A 25,929-nucleotide genomic window follows, 5' to 3' on the forward strand; every position below is an offset into this window, starting at 1 on the left:
GTGTGTGTGTGTGTGTGTGTGTGTATTAAAAAAACCAAGTACATTCGTACCTTAGAAGTCGAATGGAATCCGTTCCAGAAGTCCATTCGACTTCCAAAATGTTTGGAAACCAAAGTGCAGCTTCCATTTGGCAACTCCTGCAGCCAATTGGAAGCCGTGGAAGCCCCGTCAAATGTTCTGGTTCCAAAGAACATTCGCAAACCGGTTCACTCACTCAAACACACCCTTAAAACACACAAGCACACAATTTCCCAAGCAGACTATAATGAATGGAAATGTAAAAATAACTTCAGAAATATATCACAACCATCATGGCCGGAATGTAGCAGTGGAAAGATTCCCGTATTAATAAATATTTGCCTGGAAGAGAGGACTTGAGCTAGTGCTCCTGAGTTCATGTGAAAAAGCCAACTACAGCCCATGTCTACCAAACTTCTTGCATTCTTTCTCTTTAGAGTTCTTTACTTGGAGATTCAGACACGGGCAGTTCAATCCACTGCACTGAACCAAGTGAGGTGCAAGCTATTTCACAAGACCGCCATGAACGGCAAGTTTTACCCTGTGCTCATTACTGGTCTTTGCCAAACAGTTCCAAGTTGTTCCAGGGCAAGACTCTTCCCAGGGTCAATATGATATTAATGAGCCTATAGCAAGAATGAGTTTGGCATCATATCAAATTGATTCCATAAAATATTGAAATGAAAGCCGAAAGCCAAAACAACTCATAAGTGCAGCATCACGTTTTGCAAATGGCACGCTCAAGTGAGAACTACAAACTGTGTGGTTTGAGGAAAGTTTCAGTGATGGGATCCCATATCTTGAAATGAGAATTCTTCTCAAAGAAGAATAAAATTAAACTGTCAGAGGCTTTATTGGCAAATATAAACAAGTCAGTGGTGAATAAAAGCCAGGATCAAATAAGGCAAATGTTGCTTAGATTGATACATTCCTGGATTTATCACTTGCTAAAGATTTCTCTTTAGAGAAATCTTTTTTTTTAAGGATGCAGGTGGCACTGTGGGTTAAACCACAGAGCCTAGGACTTGCCGATCAGAAGGTCGACGCTTCGAATCCTCGCAACGGGGTGAGCTCCCGTTGCTCGATCCCTGCTCCTGCCAACCTAGCAGTTCGAAAGCACGTCAAAGTGCAAGTAGATAAATAGGTACCGCTCCAGCGGGAAGGTAAACTGTGTTTCTGTGCGCTGCTCTGGTTCGCCAGAAGTGCCTTAGTCATGCTGGCCACATGACCCGGAAGCTGTATGCCAGATCCCTTGGCCAATAAAGCGAGATGAGCGCCACAACTCCAGGGTCGGCCACGACTGGACCTAATGGTCAGGGGTCCCTTTACCTTTTAAAGATTTATCAAGTTTCACAGGATATGCGAAGGGTGGAGAAAGAGGCTGTGTACACATTGTATCTTTGAAACACGATCAAAACACAACCTTTCCCTTAAAGAATTCTGGGCACTGTAGTTTATCCCTCAGTGTTACGATTTTCAGCAACCCTTAACAAGCTACTGTCCCCAGAATTCTTTGAAAGGAAAAATGTGCTTTAAAAGGTACAGCATGGATACCATCAGAGTCCCTTCAAGACTCCATTTCCTTTCATTGTCTCTTCTGCCCTACTCCCCACCCTGCCTTCCACTGCTGAGACCATTACGTCAGCCAAGAGCATGCGGTGAAGTTCCTTTTTCCAAATCTGTCCCTGCCTTCTATTTCTCTAAACTGATTACGGTCTGAGGGTAGGAATGAACTCAGGGACACAACTGGTGCGAGTGCTTGATATGATTCCTGCCCAGCCCCCACCCCACCCCCCACCCCCGTTATCCATGCATCAGTTGCAAGAATCAGGATTTGCCCTCTGACAGCAATGAATAACAGTCATTCCCCAAGTCTTGCTTATCTCCTACAACTCAACCTGGGTCACTGAGAATGAAGACCAACCCCTGTCTGCACCTTTGTACAGTTCTAGGTTCTGGTTTTTTTGTCCTGCTAAAGAGTGACAGAGTAATGTGTGATGTATGGAAGTGAGAGCTGGACCATCAAGAAGGCTGATCGCCGAAGAATTGATGCTTTTGAATTATGGTGCTGGAGGAGACTCTTGAGAGTCCCATGGACTGCAAGAAGATCAAACCTATCCATTCTGAAGGAAATCAGCCCTGAGTGCTCACTGGAAGGACAGATCCTGAAGCTGAGGCTCCAATACTTTGGCCACCTCATGAGAAGAGAAGACTCCCTGGAAAAGACCCTGGTGTTGGGAAAGATGGAGGGCACAAGGAGAAGGGGACGACAGAGGACGAGACGGTTGGACAGTGTTGTCGAAGCTACCAGCATGAGTTTGACCAAACTGTGGGAGGCAGTGGAAGACAGGAGTGCCTGGTGTGCCCTGGTCCAAGGGGTCACGAAGAGTCAGACATGACTAAACGACTAAACAACAACAACAGGTTCTGCTTTTTTTTGTCCTGCTAAAGAGTGACAGATTTTGGAGAAAGAGGGGACCTCTCCAGATGTCTTTTTCATTGCACATTCATGATTATTTGTCCTCATGATGGTATCAGGATGGTTATGAGGGACCTGATTTTCAATATCGTTTCCACCTGCAAGTTTTGGGGTGGACAAATTTCCATGTAGATTTGTCACGTAGATATGTTTCAGCTCTACTTCCGGATTGCTTAATTAAGAACTTCCAATTAAGGATTCCATCTCAACAGCACATTTCACCACACAGATTGCACCAATGCGTTTAACCAACTACGATAAACATATGGGACTTAGGCTGTGCACACACTATCCCTTCAAAGCCCTTCCTCCACCTCAAAGAACGGACAGAGTGACAATTCCCAGAAACTACACTACCCAGAATTCTTTGAGGAGGGCTTTGAAGGTGCTTTAAAGGCACAGTGCGTATGCAGCCATAGATTACTATATGGTTGATGTGAGCAACCTTGTCACAAAATCGCATTTGCATGTTTGAAAAGAAATGAGGTAAGAGCAGGACAAATTTCTGGGCAGCATCCATAAAAAAATCAGTGATGTTGCTCACTTCACACTAGGGCGGTCAATCGAATTGACAAAGACCGTTAGTCAGCAGCTTCTCCTACCTTGAAACCAGCTGTTTTGTTTCAGCTACACAGGGTGTATTGGATTAGATATGCCTGGAGAGATTTTTTTTGAAAATTTCTTTCCCTTTTAAACAGCTGATCCACATGCCACACCACAAAATGCCCTTGAAAAATCCCATCAGTTCTCTCAAAGCAGAGTGTTATGCAGTATTGTATGTGTGCGTGCATGGGCGTAGCCAAGATTTATGTGGGGCGGGCAGGACTTTTGTTTGGGGAGGGCAGAACCAAGCTATCTGAGACATGATTTGTCAGTTAGTTAAGTATTTTTATTTATTTATTTGATTTGGGGGGCAGCTGCCCCCTGCCCCCCATGGCTATATGCATGTGTGTGTGCAAGGGGAGGGGGGCTGCTATTGAGGTTCGAATGTCTAACTCCCTCCCACCCACCCCTTTTGTGTGCCAATATCGTTGTGTGGTTCTTTTTAACCTGGACGGACGCTGCATCAACATGGAAGAAGCCCTCGCTTAACAACCTGAGTCAATATACTGTATGTTTACCGTATTTTTCGCTCTATACGACGCAGCCGACCATAAGATGCACCTAGTTTTAGAGGGGGAGAACAAGAAAAAAAATCTCTCCCTCTCTGCGCAGCGCCCCTTCAGCGAAACGGCAGGAGAAGCGAAGCCCCTTCCATTTCTCCTCTCGCTTCGCTGAAGGGGCACTGTGCAGAGAGGGAAAGCTGCGCAGCGGCTCTCCAGCGAAGTCAGGCGAGGAAGAGGGATCGGTGCGGGAGCTCCCGCTGCGCTCTGGAGGCTTTGCGTTGCTTTCGCTGAAGCCATGGAGCCTGCATTTGCTCCATAAGACGCACACACATTTCCCCTTAATTTTTGGAGGGGGGAAAGTGCGTCTTATAGAGCGAAAGATACGGTACTTGGAAGTAAGTTTCACTGTGTTCAGTGGGATTAAATCCATGTTAGTATCCACAGGATTATAGTCTTACCTTTCTCAGGCTGCAGTCCTAAGCATACTTGGAAATAAGTTGCACAGAAATCAATGAATGAAGAATCAAGCAAATAACAAGCTGAAGGGCAAAGTGCTAACCTGAAATCCCATGCATGCTTCACTGGGAGTCAGCCTCATTGAAAGCAGAGGAAGTTATTTCCAATTAAACATTAGCCACTCCTTAGTTTCCCAAGTAGCGAGAGATTCCAGCAGAGATTCATGGAGGGTTTCTTTTGTTTTGTTTAATTTGCAAATATACAATCAGAGGTTGTAAACCCATGCATGGAAGTACAGTGGTGCCCCGCAAGACGAATGCCTCGCAAGACGAAAAACCCGCTAGACGAAAGGGTTTTCCGTTTTTCGATGCGCTTCGCAAGACGAATTTCCCTATGGGCTTGCTTCTCAAAATGAAAAAGTCTTGCGAGTCTTGCGATTTTTTTCGCTCCCCCCCTTTTTCTAAGCCGCTAAGCCGCTAATAGCCTTTTAGCTGCTAAGCCGCTAAGCCTTTAATAGCCGCTAAACCGCTAATAGCGCTAAGCCGCTAAGCGGGTTGCTTCGCAAGACAAAAAAACCGCTAGACAAAGAGACTCGCGGAACGGATTAATTTCGTCTTGCGAGGCACCAGTGTATGTGTGTTTGTGACATCTGCTAAAACCGCAGCAGCCGAAGGAGAAGCTGCAGAAGATTATTAGTGGGGGGGGTTTACATCCTCTCCCTCTATCAGAATCAACTATGTAAAATAATTTACAGAGATGTGCTCACTTTGCACAGCACATACAGGCTTTCAGAAGTCAGCCTTTTCCAGTGCAGAAATCCAGAGTCTTGTGGGCAGTTGCTAATGCTACATGCTTGCTGCTTGCTAGGACAAACGCTGCAATGCAGCAGTGGCTGGGCAGCACCAGTGCGAGTCACATGACCAATGCATGTGCCCATGCGGTGACTGCTGGAGTTCATGGCCTGGGCTGCCTGCAACTCTGCCTGCTTGTTTGGGGAGGGGCTTTTCCTAATGAAATGTCTGCGACGCACAACGAGACTATAACTAGGTAAGACAGCCAAGGCCAGTAACGAGCAAGCAGGGCTGGTGCCAGCTGCTGTGATACCCCCTGCCCTCCAGCAGCTGCTGCCTGAATTCAACCACCTCATTTGGCCTATTCAAAACACCAGAACAACAACAACAACCCACCCACCAAACCACTTCTCTTTTTTCCAGCCCACGACATGCCAAGGGCGACAATAAGAGTTGTGGTGTGCTCTCACTCTCTTCTAAACTGGGACTGGTGATCTCATTTCTTGCAGTGTCTCATTATTATGGAGCTCAGCCAAGCTATTCCCATCTATATTTTGTCCAGGGCTTTCAAAGGACTGCTAAAATTGGTGATGTGTTTTGCCACTGGAATTGCAGATCCACCAGTAAAATGACCTCAGGGCTGTTGTGTTGATCCTTTGCAATAAAATACAGCATGTCCTAAAAAAACTAAAGCGCCAGGTTTGGAGGGGTAGGGGAGCCCAGCTGTTTTGACTGATGTCTATAGATGAGATTAAACAGCTTTGAGATTACTTTGTTCATCCCTTTCCACGGCTGACCCACTCTGTCTTGTATTTCGTCATTCCCAAAGGGAGAAGGGAACATTTATAAGTGCAAGCTAAAAACACTGCACACTTAATAAAGAGATAAAAATTAAAGCATTTATTTAATCCTGTTGCAAACTGGATGGGTTTTCAGCTCCAGATGGTGTCCGTGACAACACAGAGCGGGATGGAGTGGGGTGTTATTCAACTAGGAGCAAAGGAAAGATAAGAGGTGGGCGAGACACATTCTTTTCTGTACCCTGCCTCATCCACAAACTTCTTCACCACTTCCACCATTCTCTATCCATTTCAGAGGCCTGTACCTCAGGCAGAACAATAAGAATCTCAAGTGGAGAAATAGGTAAAGGTAAAGAGACCCCTGGCCGTTAGGTCCAGTCGTGACCGACTCTGCGGTGCTCATCTCGCTTTGTTGGCCGAGGGAGCCGGCGTTTGTCCGCAGACAGCTTCCAGGTCATGTGGCCAGCATGACTAAGCCGCTTCTGGCGAACCAGAGCAGCACACAGAAACGCCGTTTACCTTCCCGCCGGAGCGGTACCTATTTATCTACTTGCACTTTGACGTGCTTTCGAACTGCTAGGTTGGCAGGAGCAGGGACCGAACAACAGGAGCTCACCCCATCGCGGGGATTCGAACCGCCAACCTTCTGACTGGCAAGTCCTAGGCTCTGTGGTTTAACCCACAGCACCACCTGCGTCCCCAAACTTCTTCACCACTTCCACCATTCTCTATCCATTTCAGAGACCTGTACCTCAGGCAGAACAATAAGAATCTCAAGTGGAGAAATACTTGCCTGCAAAGCAGAGTTTGGAGTTTTATGGATGCTTTAGATTCCTGCATTTTAGGGGGTTGGACTAGATGGCCCTTGGGATCCCTTGGTTCTATTCTATGATTCTAATTCAATGGGAGGTTTTAGCCTTCTTTAAGCATTTTAAATTCAAATCCGTGGAGGGCCTATGGGATCATATGTCATGCGCCACCCCTGCCTCCTCCACCCTGACCTTCCTGCATTGGGCAGGAAAGTCGGAAGGGGGATTCTGAGCGTGCTTCGTTGGACACACTTACCACCCTCCCTGCACAGTCAGCTTTCCTGAACCCAGGCGATATTGTGGGCCAGCTGTTCCTGAAAAAAGTGCCCCCAAACAAAGACTTGTGGCAGGACTTGAATTTGCAGTTTGGGGCAGGGGAGGAAGGAGGCTGGCTCAGGGACAGAAAGAGTAAAAAAAGGGGATCCGTGGTGTGCCAGTGGCAAATCAGATCTGATCCTGGAATTGTGTCTTGAGGCCCTTTGTGCAGCTTCGGAGACTGATTTGGCACTGGAGTGAGAGTTTGGAGCCTCTGATCCACAGCCAGACGGGAGACCAAAGAGAAATTGAAGGGCTCCACGAAGACTAAACCTGCAGACCAGCTTGTACCAAGGCCTTTGTGAAACCCCAAAACAAAAATAATAATTTATTATGTATAACCAGCCCATCTGGCTGGGGTTCCCCAGCCACTCTGGGCGGCTTCCCAAAAAATATTAAAATACTGTAATACATCAAATATTAAAAGCTACCCTAAACAGGGCTGCCTTCAGATGTCTTCTAAAAGTCTGGTAGTTGTTGTTCTCTTTGACATCTGGTGGGAGGGCGTTCCACAGGGCGGGTGCCACTACCGAGAAGGCCCTCTGCCTGGTTCCCTGTAACTTGGCTTCTCACAGTGTGGGAACTGCCAGAAGGCCCTCGGTGCTGGACCTCAGTGTCCGGGTAGAACGATGGGGGTGGAGACGCTCCTTCAGGTATACTGGACCGAGGCCGTTTAGGGCTTTAAAGGTCAGCACCAACACTTTGAATTGTGCTTGGAAACGTGCAGGGAACCATGCAGGGAACTCTAAGTGGTTTTGGATGATGTACAGGCCAAATCCCAAATATTGTTTAATGTTGTAACTTGTTGTGGATTCCCCATTTCCCCAGAGCTGAAGGTCTAAAGACAGCTCTTCAGAAATGCAACACTAGCAGTTTCAGCTAAGTCAGCTTCTTCCTCCCTCCTATGTCCCCACACCTCTTCTTCTCCTTCCTCCACCTCTTTCCTTTTTCCCCTCTGTCCCTTTAAATTTGCAAAATTGCTGCTTCTCACACACATGCCCAGCAGTGCACACATCCAAGACTCCACCCATCAGGTTAATTGTCCACTGGGCGGGTGGGCATCTAGACCCATTAAATAAGCATCAAATTTCTTTTGTCAAAGGCCCTGACCACCCATTCACAGTGATGAAGCGAGCCAAACACAGAACAATATCTGTAATAAATGCTTCATTGTACTATTGAACATAATTCCAGTGATGCCTCAATTCAAGGCAGACATTGACAAATTGGAAAGAATTTGGAGAGAGATAAAAGGACAATGCAAAGTCTAGAAGGGAAGCCAGCTGGAGAATCGAATGAAGGAATCGGGCGTCATTTGCCTTTGGTAAAACGAACGGCACACTGAGGTTAGAGAACATGTTGCAGTTCAACAATATTAGAAGCCTGAAATAAGAGGGGGGAAATGTTGACCATAACTACTGAGGTCAGGCCAAGGAACAATCACTTTCTAATTAAAATAATACAGTTTAAAATTGTTAGGCAAAACTTAGCTGTGTTCAGTTCAGCAGCCGAGTGGAAAGGTGGCAAGATAATTTCTTTTGAGTTGGAGAGTTACAGGACGCTCTGGTTTAATGGAGGTGTACACACCAAACATTTAAAGCACGCAGACACACGCATCCCACTAAGTCCAGGGAACTGCGATTTGTTAAGGGTGGTAGAAATTGTAGCTCTGTGAAGGCTAAAATATAGTGCCCATATTTTTGTGTGTGTGCAGGGCGTACTCACAGGGCAGTTTACATGTGTGAACTAAGCCAATGATTTCTATGAATGAAATCACTTGCAGCTACATTTTACAAGTAAGGGACGCGGGCGGCACTGTGGGTTAAACCACAGAGCCTAGGACTTGCCGATCAGAAGGTCGGCGGTTCAAATCCCCGCGATGGGGTGAGCTCCTGTTGCTCGGTCCCTGCTCCTGCCAACCTAGCAGTTCAAAAGCACGCAGTGCAAGTAGATAAATAGGTACCACTCTGGCAGGAAGGTAAACGCCGTTTCCGTGCGCTGCTCTGGTTCGCCAGAAGCGGCTTAGTCATGCTGGCCACATGACCCGGAAGCTGTAGGCCGGCTCTCCCGGCCAATAAAGCGAGATGAGTGCCGCAACCCCAGAGTCGGTCACGACTGGACCTAATGGTCAGGAGTCCCTTTACCTTTACATGTTAAACGTGCCTGCACAATCAGGAGCTTACTAAACTCAGCATTACACTCCTATTTTCAGAATGTGAAGAAAACAAGAGAAGCAATTCTCAAGTAATACAATGGGTATTGGGAGGTTTCAAACTCAGGGTCTTCCTTCAGGTTTCTTATATACACCACTCGCTCTTCCCCTCCTTCCACTGCTCTACCTCAGTGCTTTTAGCCCACCAGGTTTTGTACTTCTGGTCATCTCTTATTCAGCTCTGAAGTGGGCTTAGCTACCCACCCCCGCAGATCCTCCATCTACAAAGCCTATACAGAGGCTATGTGTTAAGTTTTAATCCAACTCAGACTGATATATTCCTTCTCACAGAAGCCAGGCTGGGAACATTTTGTTGCTGTCAAGCTTTGTTCCTTGATCAAGCCGGAATTTGGAATGTTAATGGACATTCCTCAGCATCTCTCTGACTCAACCAATCAGCATCCAAAGTTTCCCTGGCACAAAGGAAATGCAATATAGACTTCTGAGATGATTATATAACTCTCCAGTATTATTGTAGATCATTGCAGGCCTGTACCAGGAACTAAGCTGGCTCCGAATGCAGAAGAAATGTAGAAAGCTGAAGCCAGCCAAGTTTGTGGCGTAAGATTACCGTGCAGAGCCAAGTTTAATCAAGGGATTATGGTAACAAAGTCATCGCTCGGCCAATGGAATGAGTACAAACTGGGTTACTATTTCATTCCCAGACTTCTAGTGTCATCCTATGCACAAGAGAAAAAGACAGTCGGATCCCTGCAGAATTTGTGACCCACCTGACTAACACACTTCTAATATGGCAGGCCATCAGCGACACAATAAATCTATTTTTGCAGTCTACTTGAGATTACAAAACAAAATAAATCAAGAGGGTTATCAAACACTTGACAAGGCACAATGCATGGTTTAGGGCAGAGATGGGCATCCTGTTGATCAACTCCCATCAGCCCCAATCAGCATGGCTTATAGTCTGATGATGGTAGTTGTAGTCAATGGAACTTACCCCCAGGTAAGTGTGTGTCTAGGCCTGCAGCTGGAGTGAGCTCTTGCTACTGCTCTATTTCCTTCCCTTGCAAACTCAGCTTTTGAGTAGCTCCAGGGGTTCCACTCCCCATTAAAATTCTGCCCCATGACAAAACAAAATCCCATGCAAACCAAAACTTAGCAATGTATATAAATTATGCAAAGGGAAAAGATCTGCATTGTTAAAATTTTGCCTGTATATTTACATATGCGTTATTTTACTCCTACTCAAGGAGGAGAGCAGGGGGGGGGGCAAGGAGTACACCACCTAGAACTCCACCCTAGGGCAACATGCAAGATACTCAGCCACAGTTTCTGCTTCTGATGCTTTGATAGGCTTCAAAGCATGTCAGAGATGTCTACTTGCATCGCTACAATGGATAGGAAATAATGCTTACTTTTCCTTAATTATTTTTGTGGGGTGGGTAGAGGGAGACAAAGCTGAGATTCACAGCTTGCTACAATTCTGCACTCAGTACTATATCAACTTGTGTGGAATCACAGAATAGTCAGCTCTCAGGCAGCTCCCTCCTTCCTCATTGCCTTAGTTCTCTTCTTGAGAAACTGCACAGCTGCAGTTTCCTAGTTAAGAACTTGCTCTCTCCTGCAGGCATTGCAAGCAACAGATTACATTTCTGGATGTGCTGAAGCTCAGTGGAAGTCTCGCTCATGGGCCATCTCCTAGTAGAGAGGCCAGATTTTTTTAAAAAACACAAAAACGGGATTTTTCAGCAGGTGTTGCTTGCTTGACAAACTACACCTGCTGAAACTCCCCCTTCTATACCATTGTTAAAGTGGTAGGACCAGTGGCGTAGCGTGGGGGGTGCAGGGGGGGGCCTGCCGCACCGGGCACAACATCTGGGGGTTAGGGGGCGCAAATCCACGGGTTAGGGGGCGCAGATCCACGGGTTAGGGGGCGCAAATTACTTGCCTTGCCCCGGGTGCTGACAACCCACGCTACGCCACTGGGTAGGACTTCTACGCTTTTTTGCTTTTATCTGACCACAGACATCACTGATTGTATGGGGCTCGTTTTTTGAGCACAGCCAATGCTTCTCTTGCAAAAATGCTTCTCTTAGGGGAAGACTCTGTAATACAAGTCCACCTGGTCTGGCAGGGAAAGCTGCTTCCATCTCTGGCTAGGAACATTCCCCCTCGGAAGCGCATATGCGAAGAGTTTCCTGAGCCAGTCTAGGAAGGAAAAAGTTCCCAAAGCACTCTGCGCCACCTGTACCTTAGCATTTCCTTTACCTTCCAGGATGCCCAACACGGAAAGGAGGAAGTGGTGGTGAGTTTCTGGAGGTGTTAAGAATGCAAAATACTGAGCAGTTCTCTGTGTACCCACTAGGTTTCGCTGACTACATCACAAAACTCAAGAAGCATGGCAAGAGCATGAGTGGATGTTTGTGTCTCTCTGCTTTTCACTTTAACCCACAGTGGCAGGACAAGAGAGAAGGGAAGAACAGAGAAAACTGTGGAGGATAAGCACCTGCCTTCTCTCCCCCATCAGATGGAGATTAGGGCTGCAATCTGACCCATTTAGCTGGGAGTAAGTCCCATGGAAATCAATGTCACCCAAGTAGAAATGCCTGGGCTTGGGGACTAAATACATTCACAGACCTTTCAACATTAAACATGCTGAAATACCGTATTTTTCGCTCTATAGGACGCACCCGACCATAGGACGCACCTAGTTTTAGAGGGGGAGAGCAAGAAAAAAAATTATCTCACTCTCTGCGTGGCGCCCCCTCAGCGAAGCCAGGAAAGCAAGAGGGATCGGTGCGCACCGATCCCTCTCGCTCTCCTGGCTTCAGCCAAAGCAACACGAAGCCTCCGGAGCGCAGCAGGAGCTCGGCTTTAGGCAGCTATCCCTGAAGCCAGGAGAGTCTTGCTCTCCTAGCTTCAGGCGGCTATCTTTCCCATCTTCCCCTTAAACCTGAAATAGCCCCCCTTGTTGCTTGTGTTATAGAAAAGTTCATGTTACACGACCTCAGTTGGCCCTGATGGAGGAATGACGACAGGGCAGCTTCCCAGAACCAGATCACATCAACGTGCTTCTCGAGAACTCTCAGTCAGGAATTCTGTTACATCAACCTCATCTTAGTGTAAGTCACTGAAGCGTGGGCTTTTCATCAGTATAACATGAACAAGCTTGCTTCAAACAGTTACTGAAAAGCTGTACGGAGGTCAGCGTTCAGACGTACCCTTTCACAGCGGCACTGTAGGAGTGTTCCACACAAGAACTTTCTACTTTAGCTTCTCCTCAGTTTCCCATTTTCAAGTTAGTATCTGCCTGAGCAATCCCAAGTGGGGAAATCTGCCAGGGAGTAGATCAATGCGTTGGCAATATGCCCATGCAAATCCCACCACATCCAAACCCGGTAAGGCAAGGTGTGGGAGAAGCCGTTGCCGGGAAAAAGAAAACAAGCAATACAGAAGAAACACATCCCCATTGCAGCCCTGCCCATAGCAGCTAGTCCAGATGCAGGTCCCAGCATGTATAGCCATGCCATCTACAATGCACACACCTGCCAGGCACCCAAACAGCACCATAAACACACATGGCAGCAGCACCCCGACTGCAGGTAAAGGTAAAGGGACCCCTGACCATAGGTCCAGTTGTGACCAACTCTGGGGTTGCACCGCTCATCTCGCTTTATTGGCTGAGGGAGCCGGCGTACAGCTTCTGGGTCATGTGGCCAGCAGGACTAAGCCGCTTCTGGTGAACCAGAGAGCAGATTTCTCGAGAAGCACATTGATGTGATCTGGTTCTGGGAAGCTGCGCTGTCGTCATTCAGGGCCAACTGAGGTTGTGTAACATGAACTTTTGTATAACACAAGCGACCGGGCGGGGGGTATATTTTAGGTTTAAGGGAAAGATGGGAAAGATATTTCAGCATGTTGAAAGGTCTGTGATTGTATTTATTCAACTTACCAGTCCCCAAGCCCAGGTATTTCTACTCGGGTCATATTGATTTCCATGGGACTTAGTAAAGGTAAAGGGACCCCTGACCATTAGGTCCAGTCGTGACTGACTCTGGGGTTGCGGCGCTCATCTCGCTTTATTGGCCGAGGGAGCTGGTGTACAGCGTCCGGGTCATGTGGCCAGCATGATTAAGCCACTTCTGGCGAACCAGAGCAGTGCACGGAAACGCCGTTTACCTTCCTGCCGGAGCGGTACCTATTTATCTACTTGCACTTTGACGTGCATTTGAACTGCTAGGTTCAGGGACGGAGCAACGGGAGCTCACCCCGTTGTGGGGATTCGAACTGCCAATCTTCTGATCGGCAAGTCCTAGGCTCTGTGGTTTAACCCACAGAGCCACCCGCGTCTGACTGCAGAGAAATCATTAAATTTTACCGTGGCTGTAGGTACCTGCCCTCACTTAACGCACAACATCAGAGAAGTCAATGCAAAGAGAAGAAAATAAAATTTCAGTGCCAAGGCAGAACCAATTACACAGCCACAACAGGGAGAGGAGAAGACCACAGCCCTAAAGATGCTCCTATCTCTCACTGCATGCTCCATAGAGCACTTGCAAGCACCTACAGAGATATGGTAAGGAGCGGCCGAGCAGCCAGGAGAGGGGACGCAAAGTAAGAGGCAAGGTGCCAATGAGCGAAGATACACCAGGCATGAAGAAAGCAGGCAACACCACACCTGCTGGTACGAAGTTTGGGCATGGAAGATGTTGGGATACTTCCAGGGAGACAAAGTCCATCATGGCCCCCAAGCCGTCTCCGGACGTCCATTGATCTCCCGTAGACACGCAGTATCAGCAATTAGCGACACGAGCTTCCAGAAATAGCTTGCCACATTCCAGAGCTCATGCATGCTCTATCAGCAGATAATGCACAGCGAAAGATGCACGCAGGAGAGTATTATTTACAAGTTTATTCAGCGTTGGTCAGAACAAAGAAAACATGACTGCCAGCTTCAGTGTCTCTGACACACAGAGAGAAACGAAAGCTTAGACACAACAGAAACGTCCTGTGAACAGGAAATACGCAGACTTTGTGACTCACAAAGCCTGCTCCCTTTTAAGGTGGAACGGAAATATCCTAACACAAGATGCCAAGGGGAGGGCCCTGCAGGGGTTGTGGCAGCTTCTGCCCCCAGCACCATGGTTTCCCCTTCATACCACCACCACTCTTGGGAACTGGGGTTCCATACCATTCCTTCCCACTCATAGGTCGCAACCCAGCAAGAGTGTCAAGGTCCAGGAGCCCAGGTATTGCAGATGCCCACTCAGGAATGCGACTCCCAACCCCTCAGCCCTAGAGGGGACCAATGGGTCCACTGAGATGCTTTGAATATCCACTTGGCAGGAAGACTGCTTGCCCCACAGACAAACAGTGGAGCAAAGGGGGTGGGAAGAAGACATATCCCTTTCATGTTCATCCATGGTTGGCAGCTTCACCAAAGCACCTGGTGGGCAGATCCCAGTCTCAAGCCAGGGCAGGGAGCTGTCCAGCATGCCAGGGCCTGAAGACACAGCCGAATGGGAGCAGGCAGTAATGCGCACACTCTGTCAGGAGGGGAAATGCTATGCTCATGTAGGGGCACAGCTGCCTACTGCAGCAAGGAACTTTCTCCCCCTAACTCCTCCCAGCTGGCAGATCTGGTGGTTTGGTTTTGCTCTGTTCCTTCCATTAATACTGGCTTGTGTTTTGGGAGAGCACTTTTGTTTTAAGGCTTCGCTTCTTGGTAACTTGGCACGCATTCAGATTTAATTGATGTTCTTTGGATGCCTACCAAATCTTTGTTTATGTTGATCTGCTGCAACGTTTCAGGCTACATATACAGCAGTCAGCCCAGGAGTGTAGCAGTGCCAGTAGCTTGCGACTGCGCAAATTAGTCAATGTCCCGCCTCTGTTCAATAAGTGCATTTAAGGACAAATCAAACACAGCAACAGGGGGGTGATGCTCTTCCACTGTAAGCTACTTAAGTCATTTCAGTTGACTTTCCACACTTTGGGAAGAAGAATGCTTTTTGCGTGTGTTCACCCAGCTATGTTCCATTCGCCCAATGGGTGGGAAACTGGATTTGGCCTGAGGGTTGCATCCAGATCTAGCCCACCTTCCATGAGTCATTTTCGACAGGTGAGCAGGGCCACTCACCTGTCATTCACCTCAAAGCTTAAGCAGGGCCTGCAGGATCCGGCCAAAAGCCCGTCTAGTCCAGCATCCTGGGATAGTTCAGTCAGTAAAGCAGGAAGGCTCTTAATCTCAGGGCTGTGGGTTCGAGCACCGCACTGGGCCAAAAGATTCCTGCATTGCAGGGGGCTGGACTAGATGACCCTTGTGGTTCCTTTCCAACTCTACAATTCTATGGTTCTATGGTCAGCCAGGTGCCCATTGTAAGCCCGCAAGCGGGACAAGCATAACAGCACTCTCCCTACCTGAGATTCTAGAAACTGGTCAGAGACATATTGCTTCTCATTGTGGATGTCACCAAACATCAGTTAATTCAGAATTCTAACAGGCTTATTTCTCATCTTAGCACTGTAGTCCCACAGCACTAAGGTTGGAGATAAGACTCTGCTGCCTCTTAAAGAGCAGGCAGAGGCTTTTTGTGTTTTCTGTCTTTTTAAAACTACCTGCTGCCTTTGAAAGACTAGGCAGGGAATGTGGTCCCAATGAAATTTCTCTGCTGCTTATTCAAACTAACTGCGGGAGTGACTCGGTGACGTAGTCGCATAGGCAGGAAAGAGAAAATCCACTTGAACCATTTTTAAAACCCGATTTAAAAATCGTTCAAAAATTTGTGCTAAAGCACTATGGTTGAACTTTAAGCAGGTAGGAGAAAATGTTTTAAGATGGGGAAAAAATACCGTATTTTTTGCACCATAACACTCACTTTTTTCCTCCTGTCTGTGCGTGTTATGGCGAGAATGCCTGCGGGTGGCGGGGGAGATCTGCTGCAGTCGTGAGCAGAGGATCCATGGTTCCCCTTCCTTCCCTCCTCCGTGGTTACAAAGCATGGATCCACATGGATCCTCAGGATTTTTGCACTGAGCTACTCCAAACTCATTGTCAGATCACATGTCTGTGGCCACAGCATGAACCATAAAAATCATATATCCATTATTTCGTTTAGAATATTTTTTTTCTTGTTTTCCTCCTCTAAAAACTACGTGCGTGTTATGGTCTGGTGCGTGTTATAGAGCGAAAAATACGGTAATATGTGGTGACAAAATGGCACTGACTAGAAAACTGGAAGCCAGTGATCGTGATCCCCCCCCCAATCACTTTTAAATTTTGTACTAAGGCACTATGATGCTGGTATTTTAATAATTCTTAAGGAGATGGGGTGGGGAAACAGGTGGAAACTTGCAAGCTAAATATCAATTAAAAAAACACATGGCTAAAATGGCACCAACCTGAATGGTAACAAGAAATATAGGCCGAGACATAGGTGGTAGGTCTTGCAACCACACCTCTGAAAGAAGATGGAGGAGGAGACCTTAAGGACAAACTCTTGCTCCACTTTCATCACAAATATTAACAAGAGTAGGAAGTGTGGCTAATTTTAAATACAGCTAAGACTTCACGGTGGCTTCAACTGAACTGCCAATCCCTTCCGAAGTTGTTGTTGGGCTTTTTCGGTCCAAGATGCCACCTAGTGGGGAACATGCTTTATGAAAGCAGGAAGATAAGGGTCTGCAGGATGTGCTTGGAGGGAGTTGGGAAGGCTCAGAGTGCTGCCTGGACCCCATTATACACTTGACTGGCAGGCTGGCAGCTGGAATATTATGATTATTAATTATTATTATTATTATTGTTGTTGTTGTTGTTATTTATACCCCACCCATCTGGCTGGGCTTCCCCAGCCACTCTGGGCGGCTTCCAAAAAAAAATAATTTAAAATACTGAAAGCATTCTGTTATATCCTATCCATGCAAAATTCTATCCATGCAAAACCTATCCATACATGCAAAATCACTCCATGCTGCTGCCCTCAAGTGATGACCCTGCATGCAAACACGACGGGAAGCGCATAAGAAGTGCATTCTTTCCCTCAAAGAATTCTGGGCACTGTGGTTTACCCCTCACAGAATCACAGTTCCAAGGAATACTTAACAAGCCACAGTACCCAGAATTCTTTGAAAGAATGAATGTGCTTTAAAGGTGTAATGCGTCCAAAGCCATTGATGCAGCAGAGAATGCTATGGACATCACCAGCAGCGTACTAAGATTCAGCTGCCAGTCAAGGGGGCTCCTGTTCACAGAATGGAGAGAGGGTGCCATTTTAGCCTTTGGTTCCATCTTTGGGCTGGCCCTGCATGTGGGGAAGCAGTACTGATACATGATGTTCTAGTTCTAGCCCAGACACCTCTTAGCACAGAGTACAGGGTCAGATGTAAGGTGCTGGTTTTGACCTTTAAAGCCCTTCACGGCCTAGGACCCTCGTACCTACGGGACCGCCTCTCCTGGTATGCCCCACGGAGAGCCTCAAGGTCCATAAATAGCAACACCCTAGTGGTCCCGGGCCCTAAGGAAGTTAGATTAGCTTCAACCAGAGCCAGGGCCTTTTCAGCACTGGCCCCAACTTGGTGGAACGTTCTGCCTCATGAGACCGGGGCTTGCGGGATCTGATTTCTTTCCGCAGGGCCTGTAAGACAGAGTTGTTCTGCCTGGCCTTTGGCTTGGAGCCAATTTGATTCCCTCCCTCCCTCTCTTTCTTTTTTTCTTTCCTCCTCCTCCTGCGATGAGGCTACATTTTTAATATTTTAATGTTTCAATATTTTAATGTTGTATTTTAATCTTGTTTTTAAATTGTATTCATTCAACTTGTTTTTATTATTGCTTGTTAGCTGCCCTGAGCCCGGCCTTGGCTGGGGAGGGCGGGGTATAAATAACATTTATTATTGTTATTATTATTATTAAAGGACAGGACCCAGGAAAGAGAATTCAGAGGTGGAGATGGTTTACCATAAGCTTTATTCTCCTTTGTTTTGGAACTGCCGTGCCAGCTGTCAGCCAGAAAGACCAGACTTCTAAAACTGGCAATACAACTAGGCTCCAACAAACGCCATTCTACGCAGCCTAGCAAAATGTCATTAATCTCTTATTATAATACGATTTTAATTTTCCTTCGCGTAATACAAATGTGTTCATGTAAAATCAAATGGAAATCATTTTCAAACAGAAACTATGTCTTTAAGTTTAAAATGCCACATGACCTCAAATTTCATTTTGAAAATAAAGCCATTGCACGTTATCTTGGTAAGATCCTGCTACTGAGCAACAGCTGAATCCTATTGACATTTTCAATACAGTTAAATAGTGCTGAAGGGAACCCACCCCCCTCAACATTGTACTTTGCTACTTAATATGTATAAGTCTTCAGGGAAAAGCTTGATCTGCTTTTTAAAACAGCAGAGTCCAAGATTGTGAATCCAATCAGTGGCTCATACCTGTTTTGCGGGTTTCATAATAGTTACAGCTGCATCCATAACTGCTAGCAGCTTTTGCCTCAAAATAAACATTAATAGTGCAATTCTGTACATGCCAAATTAGAAGCCAGCCCTGTTGAGTTAATCACAGACAGGTGGGTGTACTTTGCACTTCCTAAAGAGCAAATTTTCAATTTACCTGGTGGGACTTACTCCTGATGACAGGATTCTGTTAGTACTATTTCCCACTGCTGGTATGAAGGATAACCTTGCTCCTGACATCACAGTTATCTCGAAACTGACTTATCTTTTCTGTCTTGTGCATGGTGGTTTCATAAGAACGAATATAGTATTATTTTTAGCAAAGGTTAAGTAACATACCACTAAATTAGCTGTGGATCTTTGGTACCCTGGCATTCAAAACTGCCTTTTCAGCGGGAGTCTTTCATCTTCTGAAGATAAGGCTATAAATGATATTTTCAGCACCTGAAACATTAGCATATATTTATCAATCAAAACATAGCATAAGCCTTCTTCAAAGGGCTGGAATATGTCCCTTGCAGTTTACCAGTTTCACAACATGACTGGGCATGAAAGATTTGTTTTTCTAACAAAGGTCTGTATGCATTTAGCAGCAGCAATAACAGGCAGCAATTCAGGTGGTGAAGCTTAGCACAATATTGCAGCTCTATGCCTGGAAGAAGGTTCGGCAGTTTAAAATGTCTGCCTGTTTTGCTCATGTTACCGGCAATTATAATCCATCTCCCCTCTGTGCCTGTGAATGTAACCTTATAAGCATTTCCTCAGTAAAATTACCTCCGTATGAACCCAGGAGCCAATAAATTCCTGCTTGGCAGGGGGTTGGACTCGATGGCCCTTGTGGTCTCTTCCAACTCTATGATTCTATGATTCTATGAAATTCAGTACTTAATTACAATTCAAAACTAAATAAACCAACAATTTCACTGATAGATTAACAAATCCTTCGGCAAAACCAGATTAAAACTAAAGCAAATTCGGTTTGAGTAATAACATATTTTTATTACAGATATGGGGGACGCGGGTGGCGCTGTGGGTAAAAGCCTCAGTGCCTAGGGCTTGCCGATCGAAAGGTCGGCGGTTCGAATCCCCGCGGCGGGGTGCGCTCCCGTTGTTCGGTCCCAGCGCCTGCCAACCTAGCAGTTCGGAAGCACCCCCGGGTGCAAGTAGATAAATAGGTACCGCTCTGGCGGGAAGGTAAACGGCGTTTCCGTGTGTGGCTCTGGCTTGCCAGAGCAGCGATGTCACGCTGGCCACGTGACCCGGAAGTGTCTGCGGACAGCGCTGGCCCCCGGCCTCTTGAGTGAGATGGGCGCACAACCCTAGAGTCGGACACGACTGGCCCGTACGGGCAGGGGTACTTTTACCTTTTATTACAGATATAGAGAAGTGATTGAGTTGGACCAGCATTCTGCTTTTAGCACAACTTTTTCTAGTTAGTCACTTTATCTTGCCCAAGGCAAACCCAAATTGACTTACAACCAGCCAAACAGAGATACATTAAGAGGAAAAGCATGAAAAATATCCTGCCTAGTTCTAAAAAGGCCAAAGGATAGAGGGGGAAAAATTTGCCTGGCGCCTAAAGATCCACTAAACTGGTCCCAGGCCAGCCTTCCCGAGAAGAGAGTTCCCACAAAGGAGGAGCCACCACAAAGAAGACCCACTCCATCTGCGTTTACTCGGGAGCAAGCCCTGTTGCGGCGAAGGCGGTTTACTCCCTAGTAAGGGATGCAGTCATCGGGTCTTGCTGCAAACAAGCTACGTGGTGCCGGGGCTTGGAGGAGCGTCAGGATTAGGGCCTCGCGACTCCATCCGCGCTTGGCTGAGGATTAAGGGCCTGATCCTCGCAACGGGACTTCTAAATGCCGGAGCCGCGCCCAGCCGCTGCCCCACCCAGTGGGACTCTTGCGCGGGGGATAAAAGCTTCTCCGCGCGTCTGCTCCGCTGCTGCTTTCCCCCCGCTCTTTTATTCTTTCTGTGCTCGCCTTTGTTTCTCGCGCTGCTCCTGCGCGCTTTTTCCGCGCGTTATGGGGCGCGCTACGCTCCAGGCTGCGCTGCTGCTGCTCTTCGCTACTGCGACTGGGTGGGGTTTGCTCCCCAACAAAGGTGAGAGTGGGGTCGTGGGCTATATATATAGGTATAAATTTTCTGTTTTGCAATTTAAAAAACTAATTTTACATCCTTAAAACAGCAATGCCTTCCCTTTTTCTCTTTCCATGGTTCATTTTACGCACCACAAATCCCTGCATGTTTTACAAAAACTATTCCATTCGGTATTCCATTATTGCATCCATCAAAACTTGTTTACATTGTTGAATTTATCTTGATGCTGCCAGCGTTTTCAGCTGTACACAATGATTTCCCATATATTCAATAAACGTTTTCCAGTCTTCTTTAAACATATGTTCTTATAGTTCTCTTATTCTGTGTTGCCTCTGCAAGTTGTGCATATTCTGTCAATTTAAGTTGCCATTCTTTGGTTGGGACCTCGTTTTCCATTTTGATGCTAACAAAACACTGGCACAGTAGTAGCATACATAAATAACCTTTTTTTGTCACCTTGTGGTAGTGGAATTTCAGTCTGAATTATCCCCAACAGAAAGGACTCTGGTTTTTTGGGAGGATGATGTGCCTCTCTCCTCTCAAGCTGGCATTGCTTTCGGGTTTTTGTTTTTTTACGCAGTAGTCTTTAATCTCCTTAGTTTGCAGCTCTAGGCTTCTCTGGAAGGACCAGTGGGATATAAATTTAATAAACAAATGAAACCACATGGTAGTTCAAGGGATACTTATTGGGGAAGTGAGGCTAAATGAAATGAGTAACGCGTGTGTGTATAAATAATTTTGCTTTGTATCCTTCATTTTGTGATGTTTGAATGACTTTATTGTACACTATCATGCTTTTTAAAAAAACAAGTTGGCTTTTTAAAGAGTCTTGCAAAAAAAAAAAAAAACTATGGGTGGTATCAAAATGAGTTCAGCTGCTACAAGGGCTTTTTCCTGTGCAGTAGGGTTTCCTTCCTATGTGCCGCCCCCTCCCCCACGAACCCATTTTGGAGGTTCCCCCCTTCAATCTAGCAGATTTTGGGTGGGGGGAGTTAGGGTGGAGCGGACAGAGAGTGACTATATCCTATTTGCATTGTACAGATGGAAACGTTTGCAGTATCTCTCAGCAAGCTGTCTGTGGAGATAAGTGCATTCCTTTGACGTGGCTTTGTAATGGAGAGCAAGACTGCCCTGATGGTTCGGATGAGCATTGTGGTAAGCCTTTCAGAGCCTTCAAATGGCTGAGAGTCTATTTGGGAGACCAAGGTTCAGTGCCGGATTTACATCTAAGCTAAACAAGCTATAGCCCCACTCTCTTGGGGGCCGCAAAAAAAAAAAAAAGAGGAAAAAAACTGGATGTACATTTCCAAAATATAAGATAAAAAACAAATAAAATAAAACCTACATACAGCAACAGTGTTTTGTGTTGTGTAGGCTCCTATTTGTTATGTACAAATGACTTTAGATACCTATTAGGTCCATAAATTACCATATAGCATATATTCAACACAAAAAACAGTGACAATTTGTTGTTGACAAAGGACAGCTGGACATATAAAGGGCCCTATTACTTTCAGTAGCTTAGGGCCCATCAAACCTAAATCTGGGCCTGCCAAGGTTGGATACCAAGGCTTCTGATAAACATTTTGAGATGGACTTTTAATAGTTTGTTGTTTCCTGGGACAGCTGAAACTGTTTTCCCTAGTCACTTCAATGGTTAAGCTAATGTCTTTCCAAGATAACTTGTGTAACCATGTTTTTTTTTAGTAAACTGCTTTCTGAAAACATTAATCAAGCGGTGTATAAATTTCATGAAATAATTTTATTACGCATGCCAAGTCCTTTAAACTGTAGCATCTCTGCGGTGGACGTTTATTTCAACGCAACTTCCCAGGCTACTAAATTCCTCCTTGGCAACTACCCTAAAGGCAACATTCTTTTAAAAGGTCCTCACGGCCTAGGACCCTCGTACCTACGGGACCGCCTCTCCCGGTATGCCCCACGGAGAGCCTCAAGGTCCATAAATAGCAACACCCTAGTGGTCCCGGGCCCTAAGGAAGTTAGATTAGCTTCAACCAGAACCCAGGGCCTTTTCAACTCTGGCCCCGACTTGGTGGAACGCTCTACCTCATGAGACCAGGGCCCTGCAGGATCTGATTTCTTTCTGCAGGGCCTGTAAGACAGAGCTGTTCCACCTGGCCTTTGGCTTGGAGCCAATTTGATTCCCTCCCTCTCTTTCTTTTTTCTTTTCCTTCTCCTCCTGTGATGAGGCTGCATTTTAATATTTTAATGTTTCAATATTTTAATGTATTAAAATTTTGTTTTTAAGTTGTAATCATTCAACTTGTTTTTATTATTGCTTGTAAGCCGCTCTGAGCCCGGCCTTGGCTGGGGAGGGCGGGGTATAAATATAAATTATTATTATTATTAAAAAGGGAGAGTACCTAACCACTCCAGCTAAGTACAGTGTTAAATCAAGCTAAATAACTTTTATCGTTCAGACGAAGGATGTCGTGGTGATCCGAATGCATGGCAGTGCAAAGATGGAAGCTGCCTTTCTGCTACTTGGCTTTGTGATGGCGTCAGTGATTGCATGGATGGCTCAGATGAAGAGAATTGTGGTACGTTCAAAACGATTTTTCAACATTTCCCGGGCATTTTGCTCCTCTGGCTTTCTCTGTGGTGCAGTGCAACTGATGCCCCTTGCATTTATCTCCTTCATCTCTTGACTGAATGAAGAGTATGCTGTCGGCAACCCCCAGTGCGGAAGCTGTTGAAGCAGAGGCCAGCTTAAAGTCCAATATAAATTTTTCCTTACACTAAGAGAGGCTGGGCAATCCTTGTTCTCAACACAGATGGAGCTGGTCTTTCAGCCGAGCCCTGCTTCTTAGCTGCTGACAGATGAGGGAAGGAATAACCTCATCCCTAGTAGGAAGGCAAAATGCTGAAGGGAGTACTATCATCTGGGCTTCTGCTGGTACAGTGGTACCTTGTTTCTCAAACACGTAGATACTCAAACAACTTGGAACCCAAACATTGCAAACCCGGAAGTAAGTGTTCTGGTTTGCTAACTTTTTTCGGAAGCCGAACATGCTTCGTTTTGAGTGTTACACTTCTGATTTGAGTGCCACACTTCCATTTTGAGTGTTATGCTGAGGTCTGTCTGTTTTTGCTATTTTGCGTTTTTGTGGTTCTTTTTTTGTGTGACTGTGTGGAACCTAATTCAGCTACTGATTGGTTGATTGATTGATTGATTGATTGTGTGGCTGCAGTACATTTATTGCTTTCATTTTATGGATAAATGGTTTCGTTAGTAAAATTCTGAAGAAGTGTGCATGCACACGAAAGCTCATACCAATAACATACTTAGTTGGTCTCTAAGGTGCTACCGGAAGGAATATTTTAATTTTGTTTCGACTACAGCAGGCCAACACGGCTACCTACCTATAACTAGTAAAATCCATGTTAAATTTCTGTTTTAGGGGTTGTTTTTAAAAGTCTGGAACGGATTAATCCATTTTGCATTACTTTCTATTGGAAAGCGCAACTTGGTTTTGGAACGCTTGGGTTTTGGAACGGACTTCCAGAACGGATTAAGTTTGAGAGCCAAGGTACCACTGCACTTTCTGCAGTGTTCAGCCTAGATTCTGCTGCAGGAAGAGGTGGCTGCCTTATTTTCCCAGTTACTAATAATACCAGCTTCTGAATCTCAAGGCAGTTGAACGTTTTGTCTCTTCATTGCAGCTGCTAAGCCCTTTGGAAACTACATGAGGTGTATTATGTTCTAACGCTGGGGCAAGGTGAAGGTAAATACAGAGAATCCTTTTTATCCAAAAGGGCTGTATCGGCACTTAGGGTGGGTCAAGCTGCCTGCATGCGAGGGACAAGGAGTCCCTTAGCAAGAAAATAAGTCCTCATCTCTAAAACTTTCCTATGAACAGTTCAGCAGTCTTATATTCCACATGTCTCTGAGAAACTCTTCTTACCTGAACTTTGAACATGTGGTGCCTTTGGTTCACCTATAACCCAGTTCCCCTTGCTCTCAAGGTCTTGTGGAGAGATCTTTTCTTAGTCTGTAGACTTTAACTGGAGGTTCTGGGAACTGAACACAAGTCCTTATGCACTCACAATGCATATTACTTAAGCATGGTATTCCAGACAACATTTGTCTGCTGTTGAAGGATGGGTTAGTTTCCAACCTTGACCTTCACATAGGCTTCCTCCTAGTGGATTGAGCTTGGAGCACCTCAAAGTGTTGACCACATGAATGAAGGATTAGAAGGGAAAGTCATTCATTCTGTTGCTCCAATATCATTGCAGTTTGTGGAGACAAAGTTCCATGTCGAGCAAATAAGCAATGCATTGATCCCTGGAAAGTATGTGATCAGCATAAAGATTGTGAAGATGGTTCTGATGAAGCAAACTGTCCCCCGAAAAACTGCTTGGCTGGACAGTGGCAGTGCAAGAACAGGGTGTGCGTTATGGAGGACTGGAAGTGCAATGGCATAGACAACTGCGGCGACCGCTCAGATGAAGATGGTTGTGGTAAGCCGCTTGGCCTCCTTTCAGAGGCACATAGGTGTCCATCCAGTTGCATAGCTGTCAAGTGTCCCTTATTTGAAGGGACATTCCCTTATTCCAGCGCCATGTCCCGCTGCTGTCCCTTATTGATGGATGTCCCTCAAATTATGTCCCTTAAATTTCAAAGGAGGCAGCTCCTCTCCCTCCCTTCCTGCCGGCCAGGGAGGAAGGAGGCTCCAACTGTGTTGCTTGGCTGTGTTGCTCCCCCAATAAGAAGTCTAAGAACGACTGGGGGGTGGAGCTTGCATGCCTTGTGTGTGGCTAGTTAATGCAAGCTGAGGGGTTTTTTGAATGCTGGACGCCATTTTGTTGCACGTGCTGCTGCAAACTTTGCAGTGCAAAGCCAGGCTGGGGAGCCATCTTAAGTTGAGGCTGCATAGGCCTTGTGGTGCATGTGATTCAGATTCTAGTCAGTTGAACCTCTGGTTACAAAGTTGGTTGGGCAGTGTTCTCAAAGCTACCAGCATGAGTTTGACCAGACTGCAGGAGGACAGGAAGACTGGAGTGCCTGGAACAGGTGAGGCTGCAGGTCCCTTATTTTGGCTGCTGGTCCCTTATTTTCAAATCTGTAAGTTGACAGCTATGCAGTTGTGAAAATGCATCTTAAAAAGTTGCGCTTGAGACTTCATGTAGTTACCCTCTGAAGACATATCAGGAAGAGATTATCAGGCTGCAACTTTCAGTAGATGGTTTGGATAAAGTTTGTTTAAAAGTAAAAAAAACCTATTTGGGCAGTAGTTTTTCTAAAACTGCTTCCCAAGATTTGGAACCTGCAAGTTTTCAAGTAACTTCCCCTTCCCCCCTCACACAGGATTCAATTTTGCTGGGAAGTATTTGACAGAGCTGGTTTAAGGTCTTCTGCTACTGTATGTTGAAGATGAGGGAACTCAGTTTAATAAGAT

At 46.0% G+C, this 25,929-nt stretch overlaps 1 protein-coding gene and 1 long non-coding RNA gene across 3 annotated transcripts in view; one reads left to right on the forward strand and one right to left on the reverse strand.

Moving 5' to 3' along the window:
• Positions 1-5,727: 5,727 nt before the first annotated feature.
• LOC309522105 lies at positions 5,728-24,543 on the reverse strand. Its single transcript, XR_014214835.1, has 4 exons — positions 24,433-24,543; positions 18,746-18,850; positions 16,349-16,407; positions 5,728-5,840 (listed from the first exon to the last, which is right to left on the reverse strand). It is a non-coding gene; the product is annotated as an uncharacterized lncRNA (long non-coding RNA).
• The window catches only part of LOC309521731 (low-density lipoprotein receptor-related protein 2-like), a 92,347-nt gene continuing 86,367 nt past the window's right edge, over positions 19,950-25,929 (forward strand). For both annotated transcript variants that reach the window (XR_014214772.1, XM_082204464.1), the window contains exons 1-4: positions 19,950-20,509; positions 21,548-21,661; positions 22,948-23,067; positions 24,767-24,991. Coding sequence is in view for 1 of the 2 variants with exons in the window: in XM_082204464.1 (XP_082060590.1) it covers positions 20,266-20,509; positions 21,548-21,661; positions 22,948-23,067; positions 24,767-24,991 (703 nt within the window). In the remaining variant the exon portion in view is untranslated. The remainder of the gene's footprint in view (positions 20,510-21,547; positions 21,662-22,947; positions 23,068-24,766; positions 24,992-25,929) is intronic.

Source organism: Podarcis vaucheri, assembly GCF_965113315.1.
Source record: "Podarcis vaucheri genome assembly, chromosome: 17".
NCBI lineage: Eukaryota > Metazoa > Chordata > Lepidosauria > Squamata > Lacertidae > Podarcis > Podarcis vaucheri.